A 22,618-nucleotide genomic window follows, 5' to 3' on the forward strand; every position below is an offset into this window, starting at 1 on the left:
CGTCCCTTTTCTCCTTTGCCTTTCACTTCTCTTCTTTTCACAGCTGTTTGTAAGGCTTCCTCAGACAACCATTTTGCCTTTTTGCATTTCTTTTTCTTGGGGATGGTCTTGATCACTGCCTCCTGTACAATGTCATGAAATGTCCTTGTTCCTTAGAGAAGTTGAAATTGTCACTCCAGGAAAGACTCAGATCTTTCTCCAGGGGCACCTTAAAACCAAGCTTTGTGGTTAATCATTTATTTGGGATGGTTTGGTTAATGATTCTTATCAGCATTCAGATTTAGATTCTTTATGGTAAGTTATAATTGCAACCAGTAGTTATAGAAGGTGGTGGTGGTGTTCAGTCGCTAAGTCGTGTCTGACTCTTTGTGACCCCGTGGGCAGCAGCATGCCAGGCTTCCCTGCTCTTCACTATATCCTGGAGTTTGCTCGAACTCGTGTCTATTGAGTTGGTGATGCCACCCAACCATCTAATTCATCTGTCGCCCCCTTCTCCTGCTTCCATCTTTCCCACCATCAGGGTCTTTTCCAATGAGTCGGCTCTTCGTATCAGGTGGCCAAAGTAAAGGTGAGGGTGACAGATTTCCTCATTATAAACTCACTCAGGTATAAATGAAAACAAGGCTAAGGTGGCATTCTGCCCATTTATAGGTTTATTAGCAGGCTGGCCCAATGCAGTCATATGGTCTGTTTCATATGCCTAATAAAGTTCCAGCTCTGTCCTTTTAGGGGGAGGGGTGGTGTTCTGGTGGCACTTTGCATTCATTGTTTACCTGTAGCAAGTATGGCAACATTTTATGGACAATATGTTAGTTTTCTACTATTGCCATTAGGAATTACTACAAACGCAGCAGCTTAAAACAAATTATCTCATAGTTCTGTAGGTTAGAAGTCCAGGCACCACCTGGCACAGTTGTATCTCTGGTCTGGGTTTCACAAGGCTCAGTGGAAGATGCTGGTTGGCCTGCATTCCTTTTTGGGACTCAGAAGATGAAGTATTCCCAAACTCATTCAGGTTGGCTGAGTTCAGTGCCATGTGGCTGTAACACTGAGGTCCTCCTTTGCTTGCTGGCTCTTGGCTGGGGGTCCATCTAAATATCTCGAGGCTGGCTGCATCCCTTTATTTGTGGCCCCCTCCCTGCAACTTCAAAACCAGCCTCATGCCCTGTGCAGAAGGGTTGAATCCTTCTCATGCTCTGAGTCTCTCTGACCATCTCCACCGCTTCAGCCCTATCTTCCCTCATCCTCTAACTCAGATTGCGCTGACTTGCTACCCTTCTCTCCTTACACAAGGCTCCAAGCCCTTGTAAAAAGTTTCTGACACCACCCCCCTCCCCCCAACCCCGGAAAACATCAAATGTGTTCTTGAGATGAAGACTGAGTTCAGTCTTCCTCTTCTTCTTTTAAGGGTTCATGTGATTACGTGGGACCCATCCAGTAATCCAGAATGATCTCTCTAGTTTAAGATCAGCTCGTTAGTAACTTTAATTCTTTATTTAAAAACAAAAAACAGCATTTTATTTTGTATTGGAATATAAGGAGCCTGGCAGGCTACAGTCCATGGGGCTGCAAAGAGTCAGACATGACTGAGCAAGTGAGCACAGCATAGCTGATTAACAATGTCGTGACAGTTTCAGGCAGATAGCAAAGAGACTCAGCCTAACAATGTTGTGACAGTTTCAGGCTGATAGCAAAGGGACTCAGCCATACATACACAGGTATCCATTCTCCCCCAAACTCACCTCCTAACCAGACTGCCACATAACACTGAACAGAGTTCCCTCTGCTACACAGTAGGTCCTTGCTGTTGCTGCTGCTGCTGCTGCTAAGTCACTTCAGTCGTGTCCAACTCTGTGCGACCCCATAGACAGCAGCCCACCAGGCTCCCCCGTCCCTGGGATTCTCCAGGCAAGAACACTGGAGTGGGTTGCCATTTCCTTCTCTAATGCGTGAAAGTGAAGTCGCTCAGTCATGTCCGACTCTTAGTGACCCTTTGGACTGCAGCCTACCAGGCTCCTCCGTCCATGGGATTTTCCAGGCAAGAGTACGGGAGTGGGGTGCCATTGCCTTCTCCAGGTCCTTGTTAATAACCTTAATTCTTAATCCCACTTGCAGAACCCCTTCACAGCAATACCTGAATTGTGCTTGATTCAATCATTAAGACCCAGGAATCTTGGAGTGACATCTTTGGAGTTCTGCCTCCCACAGACAGAATTTCTAATCATGATATTTTGACTCGGGGGCCAAATAATTTCCTAGAATCAGCAGTTGGACCTCCGACCACTTACCAATCAAGCCAGAGCACATCTGTGGACCTACCTGGGTCACACATGGGCCAGAGTGTTTCTGTGATAGTTCTTATCAGTCCTCTTACTTCAAATACCATGAATTCACCACTGAAGGGAGATTTCCAACAACTGTAATACCAATTAACGAAGTCAGTGATTTAAGCTGTGTGAAAGTCCCTTTCTGACCTCCGGTGTGCTAATTACCACAGTGCTGGTTGCTGATAAGCACAGTTAGCTGACCGACTGGACTTGCGGTGGCCTTAGCTGTTGTGTGTGGCCTTTGATTAGAAGCTAGTTAACCACTCCAGGAGTCTGTGTTATAGATTAAGACAACCAATTGCCCTCAGGCAGGAGATTAAAGCCAACAGACACACATTTATATTGCACTGTTTATGTTGAAGTGTTTTGAAATAAAATTCAGATGATGTGATAAAGACTCTCGTCCCCTTAACCGAGGGCTTCGGGGGAGTCCTGTCACATTTTACTGTCACCCTGTGCCTGGCACAGTGGTTGTGCAACAGATACTTGTTGAGTAAATAGGTGAATTAATGCATTTCCATGCTGTAATGCACCAGAGCTTCCCTGGTGGCTCAGATGGTAAAGAATCTGCCTGCAATGCAGGAGACCTGAGTTTGAACCCTGGGTTGGGAAGATCCCCTGGAGAAGAGAATGACAACCCACTGCAGTATTCTTGCCTGGAGAGTTCCATGGACCGAGGAACCTGGTGGAGTACAGTCCATATGGTGTCCAAGAATCTGACATGACTGGGCAATTAAGACTTTCACTTTTCACTTTTCATGCTGTAATACATGAAAAGTCAGATACATTACAGGAATAGTATGGCAGACAAAGTGAATTGGGAGAAAGTGGGAACATGGCTCAGGGTGCTTTGTTGAACTGGGAATGTATTGTATTCATGATGCTATAAACATGCACACTGCAAGCTGAGACTTGCAAATCTTTGCCAACATGTACTTCAAGAATGCTTTATTGAAAGGGGGATGGCTCCGCTGTGATAGATTATTTTCCTACTAGATTTAAGTGCCCTAGTTGCAGTGCACTTTTACACTGCGTAGCCGCTGTGCACTGCGTGAGTGAATAAAGGCTGTCTACCATCTCAGCGTTGTTATTGTTCAGTCCCTAGGCCGTGTCACTCTTTCAAAAAATAAGTTATTCGAAAAAGAACAGAGGCTTACTGAGAGAGTGTCAGGTAACTGTTGTATTTCATTCACCATCAGCGGATTACCCATTTTTTCCCTCTTGCCTTCTGTTTTTTCTTCCTTAGAATTAACGGTGAATTTCCACAGACCTCACGTGTCTTTGGGTACGATGAGGTTATAGCAGTAATAACTCATTTCACTGACTTGCTGCCCACCTCTCCTTACACAAGGTCCCAGGCCGTTGTTAAGGTGTCTCTGGAAGTTTTAGGATGTTCCCCAGGGGCTCGGCATGTGCTCCTGACCAGGAAAGTTCCGGATGCTGGGGTAGCTGGCTCTTCTCTCCTGGAGCCCTGCCCCACATTAGCCCCTGGTACCCAGGTGGCATTCCCTGGAGTTGAGTCCTCTCAGGGAGCAGTTCAGGGGTTCATTTATAGCCTCTACCCTGCTTCTCATAGGAGAAATCCAATGATTGAACGACACACTGTGCTTGAAATTGCTCTCCCCTTGGGCCGAGGCTTTCTGACCCAGTCATTTGATCAGCCAACTCCTTCCTTAAAGGAAATCCTCCCAAGAGACTCTAAGCCCCTATAGGCAGTCCTGCCAGTTCACCTGCCCAGCCTCAACACTGTGTAAAGCAGATGGAGGTAAAGCCAGGTTCCCTCCATCCTGTTGACTTGGGCCAAGTCTTCCCCTTTCTCAGTCCCTAAGTGCATTTCTCTTCCTCCCCCCGTGATGCTTTCTTGTGGGGGAGAAAGAGGAGAGAGAGGGCCCAGACTTTGGAAGCTCCGTATAGGTATTGTGCTTTTTAAAAATACAAGATTGTAATTTTCAGAGTTTACCGTTTCTTACTGACTTGCTTTATGACGTTTGCTTTGGTGATAAAGGCTCGCCTCACCCCTGCCCTCTCTGCCCTGCCATAGAAATCCTCTTCCTCATCCTTTGTTTCTCTTCTTGTTGTGAACATTTCCCAGTGTGAGATGAAAACCCAGATCAGATAAAATTGACAGGAACCTTTACTGTGAAAGTTCAGGATGCTAAAAAACAAAACAAAAGAAAACTAAAATGATTGATAACACAGGAGAGTCACTTTTCATAGTGTCCAGATATCATGAAAAAATGTAAGATCTACCTTAAATGCAGCAAGTACCCTCAGGTGTTCTGTGTCCCAAATATTACTTTCAAATATATATATAATTATTTTCAACTGAACCACTCAGAAATGAAAAGTAACCCCTGCCCTTCTCTCTTTCGCTGCCTGGAGATAAAGCCCAGTTTGGTTTATTTCTACCATTCCTTTTTAAAAAATATTCCTTATATGGTCGTTTCTAAGCAGCAAAATAGCTGTGTGATTAAAATGTCAAAAGGAGTAGGAAAACTGGCCGCTGGGAAAGTGTACTTGGAGAGTTACATAGAGGCAGGAGAGGGGTGGGGAGAAGGCTGTGTTCCAGGTGGCAGACGGAGGTGACTGAGGGAGATGCCCCCACCCCACCCCACTGCCCGCCACTGACGCAAGCCCCTGGACGGTGTAAGGAGCTGGCAGGACCTCTCCTGTGCAGGCAGCCTGCTGGGTGCCTGTGTAACCACTTTGGGGCACATTTCCTGTTTCTCTTCATCCTGAGAGCCCTTTGTCTCTACGTTGGAGAGCCCTCTTTCCCCTGTTTCACAGAGCAGAGGATGGGCGCGGAGGGGCCAGGGAAATCGAGATGAGTAAAGAGATCCAGAGCTGTTATGAACTGGGTGTCGCTTATGATCGACAACAATCCCCATTCATCGTAAACCTTGTAAACTGGGCAGACGGTGCCCCACTCATGGCTGTAGACCCTGCTCAGGCCCTGACAGAAGAGTGGTCTTCCTTAGAGGTGCCGCCCATGGTGGGCTGTGCTCTGCATACTTGACACCAAAGTATGGCCCGTGGTTCCCACCATACCTGGTAACGTCATCAGAAGCTGCATCTTAAAGAGCCCCCCGTGGTATCCTTATGCCAAGTTAAGCTTGAAAAGTGCTTTACACCAGTGTCTTGGGTGCCCAGGAGTGATAAGGAGGGAAGGCAGCTGCAGCAGAGAAGCACGCTAGCTTCTGGATGAGCCCATTTTTAAGCTAATACCTGACACTCTTGTTTTTCAGAGCCTCTTGTCTTAAACAGGAGCCAGCAAACTGTGCTTTGTGGGTAATTGTTATTATAGTATTAGATTCTGGTTAATTTGAGGGGATTAACTTGATACTGCTTGTTTTACATGAAGGGGTGAAGTTATTTTACTTTTTCAGGTAGTTTATGCTTGTGTGTGTGTAGGGTGGGAGTCCACTTAGTCATGTCTGACTCTTTGCAACCCTTTGTTTGGACTGTAGCCCGCTAGACTCCTTTGTCCATGGGTTTCTCCAGGAAAGAATACTGGAGTGGGTTGCCGTTCCTTTCTCCAGGGGATCTTCCCAACCCAGGGATTGTACCCGCATCTTCTGTGTTTCCTGCATTGCAGGCGGACTTGGGAATGTTGAATGTGTCATTGTAAAGAAAAAGCTGTGGGTAGAAAGGTGCTGGGCAGTCGTTTCCCCTGAGTAAGGGTCAGGTGCTAGGGAAATGTATTTTTCAGTTTTGATCTCTGTTGATGAATTTGGCCACTTCATTTAGAAGTTTTCCATTTCAGTGACATAGAACTCAGTGTTACTGTGGCTTAATAGATGGCAGTTTAGTGTAAGAGCCAGTGATTACAATGGCTCCTAACTGGTGTGGCCTCTGGTCGTCCTGTGCTGTGGTCAGTCTGGTCAGCTGCCCACATCACAGACCCTGAATGCCCCTTGTCACAGAACACCGTGTGTAATGGAAACAGTAGCTCTTATCTTTCTGGAGGGTGTGTCCGTTCTGTTCCGTTCCGTTCAGTCGCTCAGTCGTGTCCGACTCTTTGCGACCCCGTGGACTGTAGCCTACCAGGCTTCTCCGTCCATGGGATTCTCCAGGCAAGAATACTGGAGTGGGTTACCATTTCCTTCTCCAGGGGATCTTCCCGACCCAGGGATCGAACCCGGGTCTCCCGCATTGGAGGCAGACGCTTTAACCTCTGAGCCACGAGGGTGTGTACCTCCTGTTAACTCTGATTCTTCAAGGTTCCTTCTTCAACCTGTTATTGGTGTTTTCTGTTAGAGTAGGATCTTTCCTTGAGTGTTGATGATTTTAGTTTTAAGTACAAGGTACTGAAAAGCTGACTAAACGGTAGAGAGGTGTGTGTGTGTGTGTGTGTGTGTGTGTCTTTGTGGTAGAGTGACGGGTCAGGGACCCACCATTTCTTTGGGGGCTTGGCTTCAACTGTGATTATGTATAGGTCTTTTCTCCTCCCAGGGAGGAATCTCTAATCCAGAGATCCCTAACCTGTAGGATATAATGCCAGATGGTCTGAGGTGGAGCTGATGCAATAATAAAAAAATATAAGGTGCACAGTAAATGTAATGGCACTTGAATCATCCCCAGACCATCTCTCCCAACCCCACCCCATCCCACCCCCAACCTAGGTCCATGGAAAAATTTTTGTCTTTCATGAAACCTGTCCCTGGTACCAAAAAAGGTTCCTCCTTGGTGTGCAAGCTTGCTGTCAGCATTTTCATAGCAGACAGCTGGGGTGGCGGGTGTGGAGAGATGCATCTGGGTGGGGCCCACCAATCCACATGGAGAATTTTTCTCGATCCCTTATTTAGTGTAGCATTGAAGAGTTGAACTCTTGAATCTCCACGGTCTTGGAATTCAGCCTTTCCAGGGAAGACTTCTGCATCCAAGATGAAGGAGGGAATGCTTCCTGGTTTGGGAAGGGGTTCTGGAGGGGTCTTACTTTCCTTTCAGGAGATTTCCAACCCACACTTCTGCATTCAACCCTACCATGCCCCTGCCTTCAGAGGGATCTGCTGTCTGTGAGGCTGAGCCCTCCCTCCCCTGCACGCCCTCTCCCCTCCCCCAATCCTAACCTTTCCTGCTGTGCACTGTCCATGCTCCTTGGCAGTCTGTTTCCACTTTCAGAAGTTTGGTTTCTTGCCTGTGGTTGTCTTCCTTTCCCACTGGACTCTCTCAAATCCCTTTACTGCAGCTTTAATGGTGTTTTGAAAGGGAGTGAGGGCAAACGAGCGTTCATCTGCTGTGTTTAATGGAAAGTGCCCAAAGAGTCTCTAACGAGCGATTGAGGGGGGAAAGAAGAAAACCTCTGAGTTATAAATTTATCTGGTTTTATAGCATTTGAGGTTCAGCTGTTTGTGAAAAGCAATTTAAATAAAAGGATCATGTTGGAGAGCCGTGGTTTATATTCACTTCATAATATTTCAACTCCTAGTAAAAGAGGAGATCAGAAACAAGGGAGTATGAATAAAAGATTTGCTGAATGTATAGCCAAGACCTAGGGTTGGGTGGTGGAAGGCCCCACTGCCCTGGCCTTTTCTAGGATTGCCTATTTAATCTAGATTTCCTAGTTTTTATAAGTGCTGAATGGTGACTTAGTTCATGGACTTCAAACCTGCATGCACCTCAAAGCCGTTTGAGTGCCTTCTTTCCCGTGTGTTGGCCTTGAGCAGATTGTTTCACTGATTTGAGCCTCAACTTCCTGACCTAAAAATGGGGGAAATAGTGTTTTTCCTCCAGAGTTATTAGGACTGGATGAACTACTGTATGTAAGTCTTACCCTTGTGTGGCCACTGACTGCAGTTCTACTGACTTTGTAACATTCTCGGTCTCCTTTCCTTTCCAGCCTCACTGTTTACTGTGGCAGGCACTGTGCCAAGCCTGGGAACCTGAGACACTTGACCTCTGCTCTCAGGCTATTCCCCTAAGAACTGAAGCCTCCCTCCGTCTTCTTTTAGCTCTGAGATGTACTGAAGTCTGAGTTGGAGAGAGACGGAGACCATATTTAAACCTAGATCTGCCCAGCTCTAAAGGCTCTGCTCTGTTTTTTAGAAAAACTAATTGGTTTACAATGTTACGTTAGTTTCTTCTGGACGGCACAGTGAATCAATTCAGAGGCTTTGAACCATTCAGAGGCTCTGCTTTTAACACAATCTCCTTAGTGTTGAATATCTCTTACAGTGAGGGATCGACCTCTGAATAGAACTCAGTTACAGGCAAACAGATGGGCATAGATGCTTTCCAAAGGCTCTGGGTGATGTTGAGGTTCATATTCCAACCATTCCTAATGGTCGTTGTTCATCCATGTGAAATAGTAAACACTCTCCACAGGAGAACATTTTGGAAGGATGTGTGGGATAGGTGGATTGCTGGGAAGTAGATCTCTGTAAGTTATTACTGTTCCCTGGGGAGTTAAGGTGAACAGAAACTTATAGGTACTTCATGAGTAGAGCATGGTTGCTGTTCTGGGTAACTTGAATCATTGGACAATAATAATAAAAGGCGTTAGCTCGCTTGAGTTCTGTAAATGGAGAAGAGTGGATGAAGACAGAAGGGTGTTCTTGATCTCTTTTACTATAAGGAGTGGTTTGGGAACCCAGAGTGTAGAAAATCTCTTGGATTTGTCCTGGGTCTGTTTCTGCCTGCCCTGTTCAGGTTCTTCCTAGTTGCTGTCCCCTTCACAGCAAATATCTTTGTTTCCCCTCTCCTCCTCAGTCTTTCCCTTCATGCATATTTATATATGGATAAGTGTGTATTCTTGATAAAATCTGAATTGTATTTTGTGTACCATTGTATAGCTGACATTTTCCACTTACTTTCCTTCTGCCCATCCCCAGTAACCATTCCATTTCAACCTTTAAAAACAGTCCTTTTCTAGGACTTCCCTGCCGGTTTAGTGGTTAAGAATCTGCCTTCCAATGCAGGTTCCATCCCTGGTCGGGGAACTAAGATCACAGATGCCCCAGGGCAGCTAAGCCCGCATACCACAAGGAAAGATCCCGCAGGCCTCCACTGAGACCCAGTGCAGTCAAAATTAATTAAAAAAAAAACCTCCCTTTCTAACAGGGTTAAATCAATTATGAAGACAGCCATATGGTTAACTACTACATTAGTCATTTTAGAATCATGATTTCCAAAGTCTGAAATAATATCCTATTTGTCAAGCTCTATAAGCTTCTTTGATCTTGTAGCCTGTTTTCGGTTGTGGTACATTAGAACTGGCTTGGAATTAGATTATTTTTATGGTAGTGTAGATACTTTTGCAGTAAACCTTTAGGTGGCAGCATGTCTCACCATAAACCACATTCTGAATAGAATTTCTCAGATGCATGAGACGTTTGACACAGGAGGATTTCGGAATCTGCCCGACTCCCCCTGTCAGTGTGCAGCGCCGAGGCTGGTCCTGGGAGGGGCCGGGCTGTGTCTGAGGGCTGAACAGCAGAGAGAACTATAGACCCCTGTCTGCGTCCCATCCTCCACCTTCTCTTAGGGATGTGAAATGTTTCCTATCTCTGTAGCCTTAATAAAAGCACACTTTTAAGTATAAGGCAACCAAGGAAAACAAGAGTCAAGTGAATGATTCTGGACCAAAGTGTAATGGGATGTTTGAGAGGACTGGACAGAATAGACAGTGTTTTTTGTTTTTAAAGCAGCTTTATTTAGGTATAATTCACATACCATGCAATCCACTCATTTGAAGTGTACACTGAAGCAGTTTTTAGTATATTCACAAGGTTTTGTACCATCACTACAACCTAATTTAAATTATTTTTATCACTCCAGACTCCCTAGCCATCACCCCACAAGCCTGCACCTCCCCCAGGCCCTGGTAACCATTCATACTCTGTTTCTGTAAATTTGCCTATTCTGGACATTCCATCTGAATGGAATCATATATTACGTGGTCTTTGGGGACTGGCTTCTTTTACTGAGCAAAATATTTTCAGGCTTCGCCCATGTTTAGCGTGAATCAGTGCTCCCTTTTTCTTGCCCAGTGATAAGTATATCACATTTTGTTGTCATCAGTTGATGGACATTTGGCTGTTAATGAGTAATGTTACTAAGAGCGTTCATGTACAGATTTTTGTCTGAATGTATATTTACACAGAAGTGTATTTATTGGATCATATGCGTAATCTTCTTGGGAACTGCCGAGCTGTTTTCCAGAGTGACTGCACGTGTACATTACCACCAGCAGTGTGTGAGGATTTCATGTAGCCTAATTCAGAATTCCAGATTATCTGATGATAAGTTGGGGTTGAAGAGGTGGTGAGAGAGATGATTAACAGGCTCTCTGTGTCCCCGAATTGCATTCCGGACTGACTGCTCTGCTTTCCCTCTTCTATGTCAGCTGCCAAGAAAGCAGCCGTCTTTCCTGCCCGGCACAATTGCCATGTGTCACCAGGCTGATCAAACGCCTGTGTTCCATGGCCGCACAGAGCATGTTGATGTTACAGCCTGGCGGTTTGTGATCCTTGCCTCCTGACTTTGGGGAGATACCTGGCAACCTGATCATCTTGGTCCCAGTTAGAGACAAATTCCAAGTTAAAAAAAATCCTTTACCACGAGCCGCCCAGGTCCAAACATGTCAAAATCACTTCCGTGACATATACCAATGACAGCTGTAGAGGCTGCATAGCAGAAGAGCTGCTTTTGTTTTTGTCAGAGTTTGCATTCTGCGAGCTGAGCTTCCACCCATCTCTTTGGCAGCCCAATCTGGACGTTGCTGCGTCTGTGCTGAAATGACCGTGTGTGTGTTCACGGGAGGGGAAGGGGCTGGCTCTTCAGGCATTTATGGGTTCTGGTGAGGACACACACTGTACATTCTGAAGCTTTGTTTGCAGCTGGAAAAAATTAGACACACTCAGATCTTTCCCTGCTACAGGTCCTGTCAGGAAGCCCAAGTATGTGGAAAGCCCCAGAGTGCCTGGAGATGCAGTCATAATCCCGTTCCGAGACGTGCCCAAGCCAGCAGAGCCCAGTGAGAATGGTAAGGATATGTTTGCAATGAATTTCCCCCCTAAAGATTTTACACTGTGACACTCCACTTTTGAGGGAAACTTGAGCGCCTCTTGTAGGAATCCTTCGTTAAACTGAATATATCTGGGAAGTGGTTTTTCCTTGGGCAGTTAGAGAGATCTGTTTAGCTAATGTGAATTCTTTAGATTGTATACAGTGTAGGAATAGTGGTGCATATGCATTGTTTAAGGATTGAGACTTATTTCCCGTCAATTTTGACCTCCCCGGTATGGGGGGATATTAAAAGCCAGCCAGCAGACTGCTTCCAAGATTTTTTTTTTTTTTTAGTTCTCCATCGTTTTAGAATATTTTAACAACAGGTTTTAGCTGAAAAGCTGAAATGTAGCTGGACAAAGCTTATAATACCTAGCTTTCCTAAAAGCACTTGGTAGCTTTTGAAAGCTGCTTATTTTTTTTTACATCAAAAGTTTTTCTTTAGAGAATGTTGAAGTAGAGACCAAAAAACCCTCCAAATGGATTGATACCTTTTCATGAAGACACTTTATATTTTGCTTTCTTCCTTCTATCTGAAAATACATGTAACAGATAAAAGCTCTAGCAGTTCGTTGATATATTAGTAGCACTTCATTGTTTTTAATTGCTCTAAAGTCTTTGTGTGTTTTGAATTTATATCCTATTTTGCTGCAGAAACACATGGTTAAGGATTCTGAGGAATGTGGAGAAGCCTATTGTACCTCCAATATGGACACAAGTTTATGTAGTAATGATGAAAGAGAAAAATCACCCGTATTTCCTCCTTAAAAGAAATGGCATCCTTGTCTCTCTCATTGTGGGTAGAAAAGAGTATAGCTCTCCTTTTCTTTTCTGCCCCTGTGTGTGCATTTTGTGTGTTGGCCGAGGCATAGTGGGGAGTGGGTATGAAGTGTAAAATGTGGTAGGAACATGGAGTGGGGTGGTGGTGGTGACAGTAAAGTTAAAAATAAGCTGAGTGAGGGGTTGGCAGAAAATGAAAATTAGGAAGAGGTGTTTGGGGCGGGTGGGGGCTGAGGTGGGACCAGCAGCCCCACCGATTTTCCTTCTGTCCAGGCACGCATTCCTTTGGTTTATGTGAGAGGTTCACACTAGGGTTTGTGCTGGGGAGGGGCAGGGCGCCAGGTGTGTGGTCTTGCAGAGGGGAGGATCCGTGGTGCTGTCTGGTGAGAACAGCCAGAGTACCTGCAAATGTGAGGACCCTCCTGGTTGTGAATTCATGTGTGCCGGGTGTCTGTGGGCTGATCTGTCCTCTCATTTCTATTCTGGGTATCAAAAAGAAAATGAAAACCTGTTCCTCTAAAGTGAATATCAATAGTCTGACTTTACTGAGCTGTCTGCCTATTTCAGACTAAGCCTGCCAACCCTTGCCCTTGTCCCCATTTGCCTGTGGAGTCCTGGTTGGTTACGCCCCTGGCATTTGACTGGTGTAGACTCCATGGTATGACCCCTTGTTCCATGGGCGGGAGTCCTGTTGAGGTCCTGTCTAGCGTTTAGGACTCCCCCTGGGGTAAGAATGAGGACAAATTTAGGATTTTTGTTGGGCAAAGAAATGAGGTTATAAATAGTTCCCACTGTCAACTCTTCTCCCCTTGTTCAAGGCAGAATTGACTTTCTTAGGGGAGAAGGTGTTCTTGTGCTTGGCTGCCAGCTGAGCTAAATTCAAGCACAGTGATTGGTGTTGCTGGTGTAGCCAGCAGTCTGCAGACATGCTTACTCCTGAGACCCTTGCTCTTGGATTTAGGCTCATCCTTCTCAATGGGGACTGACATTGTGACATACCTGGGCTGTGAATACACACCAGGGATTTCCAGAAGTCTGCCTGGAATTAAGAGGCAGGGTACATTTCCCCTTTTTTAGGTGTCTGGGAAAGGGATGTAGTTCATGCTTGTAGGCATGTGGTCTTTCATGGATTGCCATGATGCCGGTGGGATCCCCATCAGAGTTATCTGTTGGTTGATGAAGAGGTGGTTGCCTAACAAAATTTAGCTTGATAATTAGTAAAGGATGGCATGTTTTGTAATTCCCCATAGAATCCTTTACATTTCTGTGGGGTTAATGAAGTTTGCCATATTAAAGTATAAATTTTATGTCCAGGTCATTGAATCTAAAGGCAAAGCTGGAGCAAACGGAAACTAATTGAGTCTGAGTATTCATCCAAACATGTACAGATGCATGATGAGCTAAATCCTAATTTCTAGGCTTTCATAGCAGTAGTATCACTTAAGTTTTAATTTAAAACTTGGGCTTATACTTACATACTTCTTTGGGCATTAAAAAAAAAAAGTCTCTAAGACACTCTTCTGGATGCTGTCAATAATAGCATTTTGGTATTCCCCAGTCTGACGAACTATTGAAAACTGCCCCTTGTGAAATGCTTTTGAAATTTTTCAGGGATTTGTGAAATACCTAGGTTATTCCTAGATGTTTGAAATTCCCTTCCCAGACTAAACTGCCTTGCTTTATGATTGTGTGGCTTCATAAATCCTTGACTCTTAACTTTCTGAAATTTAAAGTAAAACAAAACCAGTGAGCACTTGGAATTTATTCATTAATTTATAAACAGTTGTATTTGTAATCTGCATATTTTAGCCATTTGGGAAGTGGGATATATGATATGGCAGGTGAACATTTTTGTTACAAGCGAAGAACCTGTTTATTAAAGTTTACACTAACCTGCAGACCTTTTCATGGAAAGATTCTACTTTATTCAGTATTTTTAAATGTATTGGAAAAACAGCATTTTTTCTTAGTCCTCAAACAAAGTGCAATCCCCTTTTTCCTGTCAAATGATCCTAATAAGCTTATATGTAGAGTAAGTTTTTCACCAATAAGCTTCCTATTACTAGGCCAACATATGTTTATGGGGAAAATGCCACCCACAGAACAATACCTCTGCCTTAAGGGAAAATTAAAAAACAGATAAATTAGGGAGGATGGGAAGATCCCCTGGAGAAGGAAATGGCAACCCACTCTAGTATCCTTGCCTGGAAAATCTCATGGACAGAGGAGCCTAGTGGGCTGCAGTTCATGGGGTCGCAAAGAGTCGGGCATGACTGAACGACTAACACTTACTTATTTAACTGTAATCGGATTCACAGCTATGTTTTTCTTGAATTCAGGGCAGCCATAATCTGTCTGCGTTTGCTTCGATCTGTCCTTGATACTTGAGCAAACTTTGATGGGAATGGCTGAGAAAGTTTTAGTCTTATGAGTCATTGTTTGATGAAGATCAATCCAAAATATGATGAAACTTTTTTTCTAACCATCTGGTTAGCAAGTAGAACTAACATATGAAACAGAAGAATAATTAAATGCAGAACTATCTTACTGGGAGGAGTGAATCTTTTTTTAGATATGTTTCAGTAAATATTGATACGTTATGTTTTTGATGACTATTTTAGACATTCAGAAAGATGTAGAGAGTGAAAAAGGTATAAGGAATTTGTTACCTGTCTACCCACTACTCAGTTTAAGAAAGAAAACATGACTTTTTTCCCTCCTGATCACATTGCTCTTGCTTTCCCAAGAGGTAACTTTGCTCCTGCTAATTTAATTTCCAGCTTGTTAGAATGGTGTTGCACCACTTGACCAATGGCTGAATAAGGTTTTAGCTTGATAGAAGTATAGAAGGGGAAACATCCTTGGTATGTGTGCAGTGGAACAGAGACTAGAGTAGAATAGCCATTCATTCTGCATTTCCTTGAATAAAAAAATTCTTGTGCTGTGAAAAGAATTGTGTTGGGTGCTATTTGAGATAGCTTTTCAAGCATAGATCCTTTTCTCTTGGAGCCTTAGAGTCTAGGCAGGGATTAAAGACTTACATATACAGAGTAACTATAGTATGGGGGCGGGGGAGTAGTGTTGACTAATCTAAGCTGTGTGACAAATCCAGTGCAGATGGAAATGCTGTGCCAGGAAAGACTTGCTTGGAGTCCTGTGCATTAAGATTCACCTGTCAGCAAAGTTTAGGATGGAGTGGGGGGAGGAAGGGGACTGCAGTCATGGAGAATGGTTAGAGAATGATTTCAATAGTTACATGAGAGACTCAGATCTCAAATTACCCATAGAACACGATCAGGAAAGAAGTGAGGGGTAGGAAGATTCCCGAGAGATTGCAAGGACATGGAAGCTATAAGAGGCAAAGATGATGACTTCAGAGTTTTGAGACTACATTAAATGGACACTTGAAGAGAGGTACCTGTCCATTTCGGTTTGAGTTCAGTTTCAGGCGTGTTGAGTTTGAGGTTTGGAAACATCTAGGCAAAGATGTGCTCTGAATAGCTGGAAAAATCAAACTGGGACTTAGACGTCAGGAGGAAACCTGGGTAGCCTTTTGCCTAGAGTGGATGTGATGAGACAGGGTGTATTACACTAGGGAAATCAGCCCTGAATATTCATTGGAAGGACTGAGGCTGAAGCTGAAACTCCAATACTTTGGCCATCTGATGCAAAGAACTGACTCATTAGAGAAGACCCTGATGCTGGGAAAGATTGAAGGTGGGAGGAGACAGGGATGATGACAGAGAATGAGATGGTTGGATGGCATAACTGACTCAATGGAAATGAGTTTGGGTAAGCTCCGGGAGTTAGTGATGGACAGAGAAACCTGGAGTGCTGCAGTCCATGGGGTCGCAAAGAGTCGGACACACAACTGAGCGACTGAACTGAACACTAAGAAAAAGGTCATTGAAAGAAGAGACCTAAAAACCTTTGATATTGTATTCTTGAGCTATGACTAACGTGGAAGAAGCACAGCTAAAGGGTAGAAAAACCAAGACCACACAATATCCATGAGTTTCCCTTCTGTCTGATGTGAAAGTTGTCACGTCCTTCCTTGGAGGACAGAATATATGCCAAGGTCAAAAATATATAGGAGGCTTCCAGTTCAAGATGGTGGAGTAGAAGGACAGGCATTCATCTCCTCCTGCGAGAGCACCAAAGTTGCAACTAGCTGTTGAACAGCCATTGATGGGAGGACACTGGAACCCACCAAAATAACATACCCCACGTCCAAAGACAAAGAAGAAGCTGCAGCAAGATGGTAGGAAGGGCGTAATCATGATAAAATCAAATCCCCTATCCACCGGGTGGGTGACGCACAGACTGGAGAACAATAATACCAAAGCAGTTCTCACACTATTGTGAAGGTTCTGAACCCAACATCAGGCTTCCCAGCCTGGGGATCCTAAAAAGGGAATATGACCTTAAGGACCAGCAGGATGTGATAATAAGTCTTCCAGAGGATTGAGGGAAACAGAGATGCCAGTCTTGGAGAGCACCAACAAACTTTTGCATGCACTAAGACCCAGAAGAGGGAAGCAGTGACCCCCTGGGAGACAGAACCAAAGCCAGCTGCTAATGTTGGAGGGCCTCCTGTGGAGGCGTGGGTTGGCAGGGGCACTGGATGGTCCCCCTTGGTGTATCCCCTGTTGGAGTTAGCCATTAACCCCACCATAGAGCCTGTAGACCCCAAGGCTGGGGTCAAACTCAGTCCAGACAACTAGCAGGGAGGGAGCCCAGCCACACCCCCCTATCAGCAGATAATTGGATTAAAGCTTTACTGAGCAAGGCCCTGCCCACCAGAGCAAGACCCAGTTTTTCCCATCTCCATTGCCTCCCATCAAGAAGCTTATACAAGCCTCTTAGACTCCTCCATCAGAGGGCAGACAGAAGCAGCAAGAAGCACAGTCTCACAGCAGCTAAAACAAAAACTATATTACAGAAAGTTAGTCATGATGAAAAAGAAGAAAGTTATGTCCCAGATGAAGAGACAAGATAAAATCCCAGAGAAACAACTAAATGAAATAAAGATAGGCAACTCTCTAGAAAAAAAATTCAGAATGACAGTGAAGATGATCCAGGATCTTGGGAAAAGAATGGAGGCAAAGATTGAGAAGATGCAAGGAATGTTTACCAAAGGCCTAGAAGAACTAAGGAACAAACAAATAGAGATGGATAATAAACTAGAAGGCATCAGTAGAAGAATAGCAGAGGCAGAAGAACAGATAAATGACCTGGAGGACAGAATGGTGGAAATCACTGCCACAGAACAGAATATAGAAAAAAGAATGAAAAGAAATGAAGACAGCCTAAGAGACCTCTTGGACAGCATTAAATGCACCAACATTCGCATTATAGGGGTCCCAGAAGAAGAGAGCGAAAAAGGACCTGAGGAAATATTTGAAAATAGCTGAAAAAATTTTGAACATGGGAAAGGAAATATTCAACCAAGTCCAGGAAGCACAGAGAGTCCCAGGAAGGATACAGCCAAGGAGGAACACACTGAAACACATAGTAATCAAAATTACAGAAATTAAAGACAGAATATTAAAACAAGGGAAAATGACAAATAACATACAAGAGAACTCCCTTAAGGCTATCAGCTGACTTCTCAACAGAAACTCTACGAGCCAGAGGGAGTGGCATGATATATGTAAAGTGATGAAAGGAAAGAACCTACAACCAAGAATACTCTACCCAGCAAGACTTTCCTTCGGATTTGATGGAGAATCAAAAGCTTTCCAGACAAGCAAAAAGTTAAGAGAATTCAGCACCACCAAATCAGCTTTACAACAAATGCTAAAGGACCTTCTCCAGGCGGAAGGCACAAGAGAAGGAAAAGACCTACAGAAAGTAAGCCCAAAATAATTAAGAAAATGGTAATAGGATCATTCATATTGATAATTACCAATAATTAAGAAAATGGTAATAGGATCATTCATATTGATAATTACCAATAATTAAGAAAATGGTAGTAGGATCATTCATATTGATAATTACCTTAAATGTAAATGGATTAAATGCACCAACCAAGAGACACAGACTGAGTGGGTGGATGGAAACGTGTGCGTGTATGCACTTCCACTTACACCACTCTGCTTGACACCCCCCAGATTGTATGTAATTATTTTATATCGTTAACTTAGTCATATTCCCATTATGGCTTGCAGTTGTAATTATCTTTTATTTTTTGTCTGGCTATTGATTGTGAAAACTGATAAACATTTTTAACCTTTGTGATGATGTAACTATTACTCACTTAATACCTAATACCATTGTATCATGATTGGTCAGCAGAAAAATAATAGACCTCTATCTCACCAAAGCTAGGATCTAATAGAAAAACCCGTAATCACTTTTTAAAATCCAGATTTGTATCACAATTGTCTTGAAACTTTTTGAAGAATACAAATGCTCAGGTATTGCTTTTTTCTCCAGAACTCCAGATATGTTTCTAATGGGCAGTCATGTTTAAAAACATCTGGACTATATGATGATCTTTTACTTTTTTCTAGTTTGTTTCACTTGTTCTATTTTATATTCAGTGCTACCATTACATTTAGTTTATGTTCTCAATTTCTCCATCTCTTTTTTTTAATGTTCTTTTTCAAGTCTTTATCAAGTGTAGTAGAAAAACTTTTGTATATGGTTATTTATAAATATGTATAATATATATATCTTAGAAAATGTATGAAGTTTTGCTTAAACTAAAAACTTATGACATTTTGATTCCACTTGATTGACTTAGTATGAGTAGAATGCTAGAGTTCTAATTTAAAAATAGATACGCAACAAGCAACAAAGGTTCACTATACAGCATAGGGAACTATAGTCCATATCTTGTAATAACCTATAATGGAAAATAATTTCACAAATAATATGTGTGTATTTGTATAACTGAATAAACTTGTTGCACACATGAAACATTGTAAGTCAACTATACTTCAATTAAATATATATATATACACACACACATACACACACACACACAGGGAAGTCAAAAAAGGAGATGGACCATTAAAAAAAGTTACTGTGCCTAATATGGCCGTCTTAGGAGCCCTGGGCAAGTGAATGAGTTTAAGTTGTGGGTATGTGATAAAGAAATAGAATTAGTAAGGGTAAACCACATCTCTTTTACCCCGAAAGAGTTGAGCAAGTAATGGAAGATGAGAGATCAGTTAGTAGGATGAGGATATGTGCAATTATGATTTTATTTGTTATTTTAAAGAAAGAGAATTTAGTACAGTTGAACATTTAAAGACTCTGCAAGTGTGGTACATGGACTTCTAGGCATCCCCAAGACCCTTGCAGGGGTCTGTGAAGTCACTGCTCTTTTCATAATAACACTTGATATTTCCATTTCTTTTACATTGACATTTGTGATGGTGCAAGAGCAATTGTTGGTAAAACTTCCAATGCCTTAGCATATGTCAGAGTAGGGGTACCTGCTATTTTTCTAGGGCTGCATGTGGGTTGTTTTTGTTTTTTTTTTTTTAACCACTACCCACTTGCATCAGAAATAATAGTTCACTGAAAAATGTCCTTGATGTAGCCCCCAAAATAATGAATTTTAAGTCCTGACCCTTGAATACCCACCTTTTAAATATCTGGTGAGATGAAATTGTAAGTATGCAAAAAGTGTGTCTAGCATGTGTGAAGTATGATGGCTGTCTGAAGGAAAAGCACATGTGATTGAATTGCAAGCTGAACTAGCCATTCAAAAAAAAAAAGGGGGGAACATCATTTTTATTTGAAAGTACTCCTGACAAATCATAGTTACTCCAAATTAGGTATTTTGCATATATTTTCTCGAAAAGGAACGAAATGAGCGTGTCACTTCTATGAAAAAAAAAAACAAAACACCTGACAGGGTTCAGTTGCCAATGATAAAAATTGACCTTTTGAGTGAAAATTAGGTTTGGGGGAATTTGCACCTGTCACAGTGAGTGTGATGGCTTCTCAGGGTTTTTCTGTTGAGGTCTGTGATGATGTTAATGAATGTGATATTTTGGTGTTGTGTCAACACTTGCAAGAGCTGCAAAACCAGTATTTTCCAGATGACCCAATACACGGTGTTACAAAACCTTGCATGGGTGAAATCCATTTGAAGCATAAAACAGACCATTGGATTTTCTTGAAACAGAGTATGGAAAGTTCATTGATTCAGATTCAGAGTCAGCACTGGAACGAACCTTTAAGAAATTGCTACTTGTCAAGGTTTGGGGTGGTATCAAAGAAGAATATCTGTAATTAACTGGAGAGGTTTCTCCCTTTCCCAAAGACAAAGCCCTCTGAAGCCTCAGTTCTTTACATGCTTCAACCCAAAGAACCTGTTGCAACAGATTGAATGAAGAAGTACACATTAGAATCCAACTGTCTTCTACTGAACCAGATGTTAAAAAGAATTTGCAAAAATTTAAACAATGCCATTCTTAAGTAACTTTTTAAATTGAAAATATGGTTGTTATTCTAAAAGTGTTATTTGTTAATGTAATTTTTAACTTAACATTGATTAACATAGATTTTTAAATTCCTAGTTTTAATTTCTAACATGATGAATATCAATGGACATAATCCACATAAGCCTAACCTCTTTGGAGTCCTTAATTTTTAAAGTTGAACTCTGACACCAGAAATTTGAGAACCACCAGCTTAGAGAAGGAGAAAATAAAAATAGATGAGAAAATTCATTCAGAGTCTAATTGTTATCTATACTGAAAAGGATGAGAACCAGAGGGAAAAAGGCTAATTCAGGAAACATTTTGAAAGAGGAAATGGTAAGATTTGGTGACAGTTTCAGTATGGGATGCATGAGATGAAAAATTTAAAGATAACTTATAATGTCTCTTCAGGAAAATTAGAGATACCAAGGGAACATTTCATGCAAAAGATGGACACAATAAAGGACAGAAATGGTATGGATCTAGAAGCAGAAGATACTAAGAAGAGGTGGTGAAAATATACAGAACTGTACAAAAAAAAAATCTTAATGATCCAAATATTAACAGAAGCAGAAGTTATTAAGAAAAGGCGGCAAAAATGTACAGAAAAACTGTACAAAAAAAGATCTCAATGATCCGGATAACTACGATGGTGTGACCATTCACTTAGAGCCAGACATCCTGGAATGCAAAGTCAAGTGGGCCTTACGATGTATCACTACGAACAAAGCTAGTGGAAGTAATGGAATTCCAGCTGATCTATTTCAAGTGCTAAAAGATGATGCTGTTCCAGTGCTGTACTCAGTATGCCAGCAGATTTGGAAAACTCAACAGTGGCCACAGGACTGGAAAAGGTCAGTTTTCATTCGCCCCCAAGAAGGGCAATGCCAAAGAATGTTTAAACTAGTGCACAGGTTCATTCCTTTCACGTGCTAGCGAGGTCATGCTCAAAAAAATGCCAGGCTTCAACAGTTCGTGAGCTGAGATGTTCAAGCTGGGTTTAGAAAAGGCAAAGGAACCAGAGATCAAATCATCAACAACCGTTGGATCATAGAAAAAGCAAGAGTTCCAGAAAAACATCTACTACTGCTTCATTGACTATGCTAAAGCCTTTGACTATGTGGATCACAACAAACTGTGAAAAATTCTTAAAGAGATGGGAATACCAGACCACATTACCTGCCTCTTGAGAAACCTGTATGCAGGTCAAGAAGCAATGGTTAGGACTGGACCTGGAACAATAGACTGGTTCCAAATTGGGAAAGGAGTACTTCAAGGCTGTATATTGTCACCCTGCTAATTTAACTTACATGCAGAGTACATCATGAGAAATGCTGGGCTGGAAGAAGCACAAGGTGGAATCAAGATTGCTGGGAGAAATATCAATAACCTCAGATATGCAGATGATATCACTCTTATGGCAGAAAGTTAAGAGGAAGTAAAGGGACTCTTGATGAAGGTAAGAGAGGAGAGTGAAAGAATGCACACTGATTCAAAACTCAACATTCAAAAAACTAAGATCATGGCATCTGGTTCCATCACTTCATGGCAGATAGATGGGGAAACAATGAAAACAGTGACAGACTTTATTTTCTTGGGCTCCAAAATCACTGTGGATGGTGACTGAAGCCGTAAAATTAAAAGAAGAAGAAAAGCTTTGACAAATCTAAACAGTGTGTTAAAAAGCAGAGACATTACTTTGCCAACAAAGGTCTGTCTAGTCAAAGCTATGGTTCTTCCAGTAGTCATGTATGGATGTGAGAGTTAGACCATAAAGAAGGCTGAGTGCTGAAGAATTGATGCTTTTGAACGGTGGTGCTTGAGAAGACTCTTGAGTCCCTTGGACTGCAAGGAGATCAAACCAGTCAATCCTAAAGGAAATCAGTCCTGAATATTCATTGGAAGCCCTGATGCTAAAGCTGAATTTCCAGTACTGTGGCCACCTGATGTGAAGAACTGACTCATTAGAAAAGATCCTGATGCTGGGAAAGATTGAGGGCAGGAGGAGAAGGGGATGACAGAGGATGAGATGGTTGGATGGCATCACCGACTCGATGGACATGA

At 42.6% G+C, this 22,618-nt stretch overlaps 1 protein-coding gene across 9 annotated transcripts in view; it reads left to right on the top strand.

Annotated features, from left to right (window-relative positions):
• The window catches only part of TANC1 (tetratricopeptide repeat, ankyrin repeat and coiled-coil containing 1), a 252,126-nt gene that overhangs the window by 146,188 nt on the left and 83,320 nt on the right, over window positions 1-22,618 (top strand). For all 9 annotated transcript variants that reach the window (XM_055397087.2, XM_055397086.2, XM_055397092.2 and 6 more), the window contains one exon: window positions 11,206-11,310. In XM_055397087.2, coding sequence (XP_055253062.2) covers window positions 11,206-11,310 — 105 coding nt within the window. The remainder of the gene's footprint in view (window positions 1-11,205; window positions 11,311-22,618) is intronic.

The sequence above is a fragment of the Moschus berezovskii genome, chromosome 2, assembly GCF_049115385.1.
Source record: "Moschus berezovskii isolate FMDL1 chromosome 2, NW_MosBer_1.0, whole genome shotgun sequence".
NCBI classification, from domain to species: Eukaryota; Metazoa; Chordata; class Mammalia; order Artiodactyla; family Moschidae; genus Moschus; species Moschus berezovskii.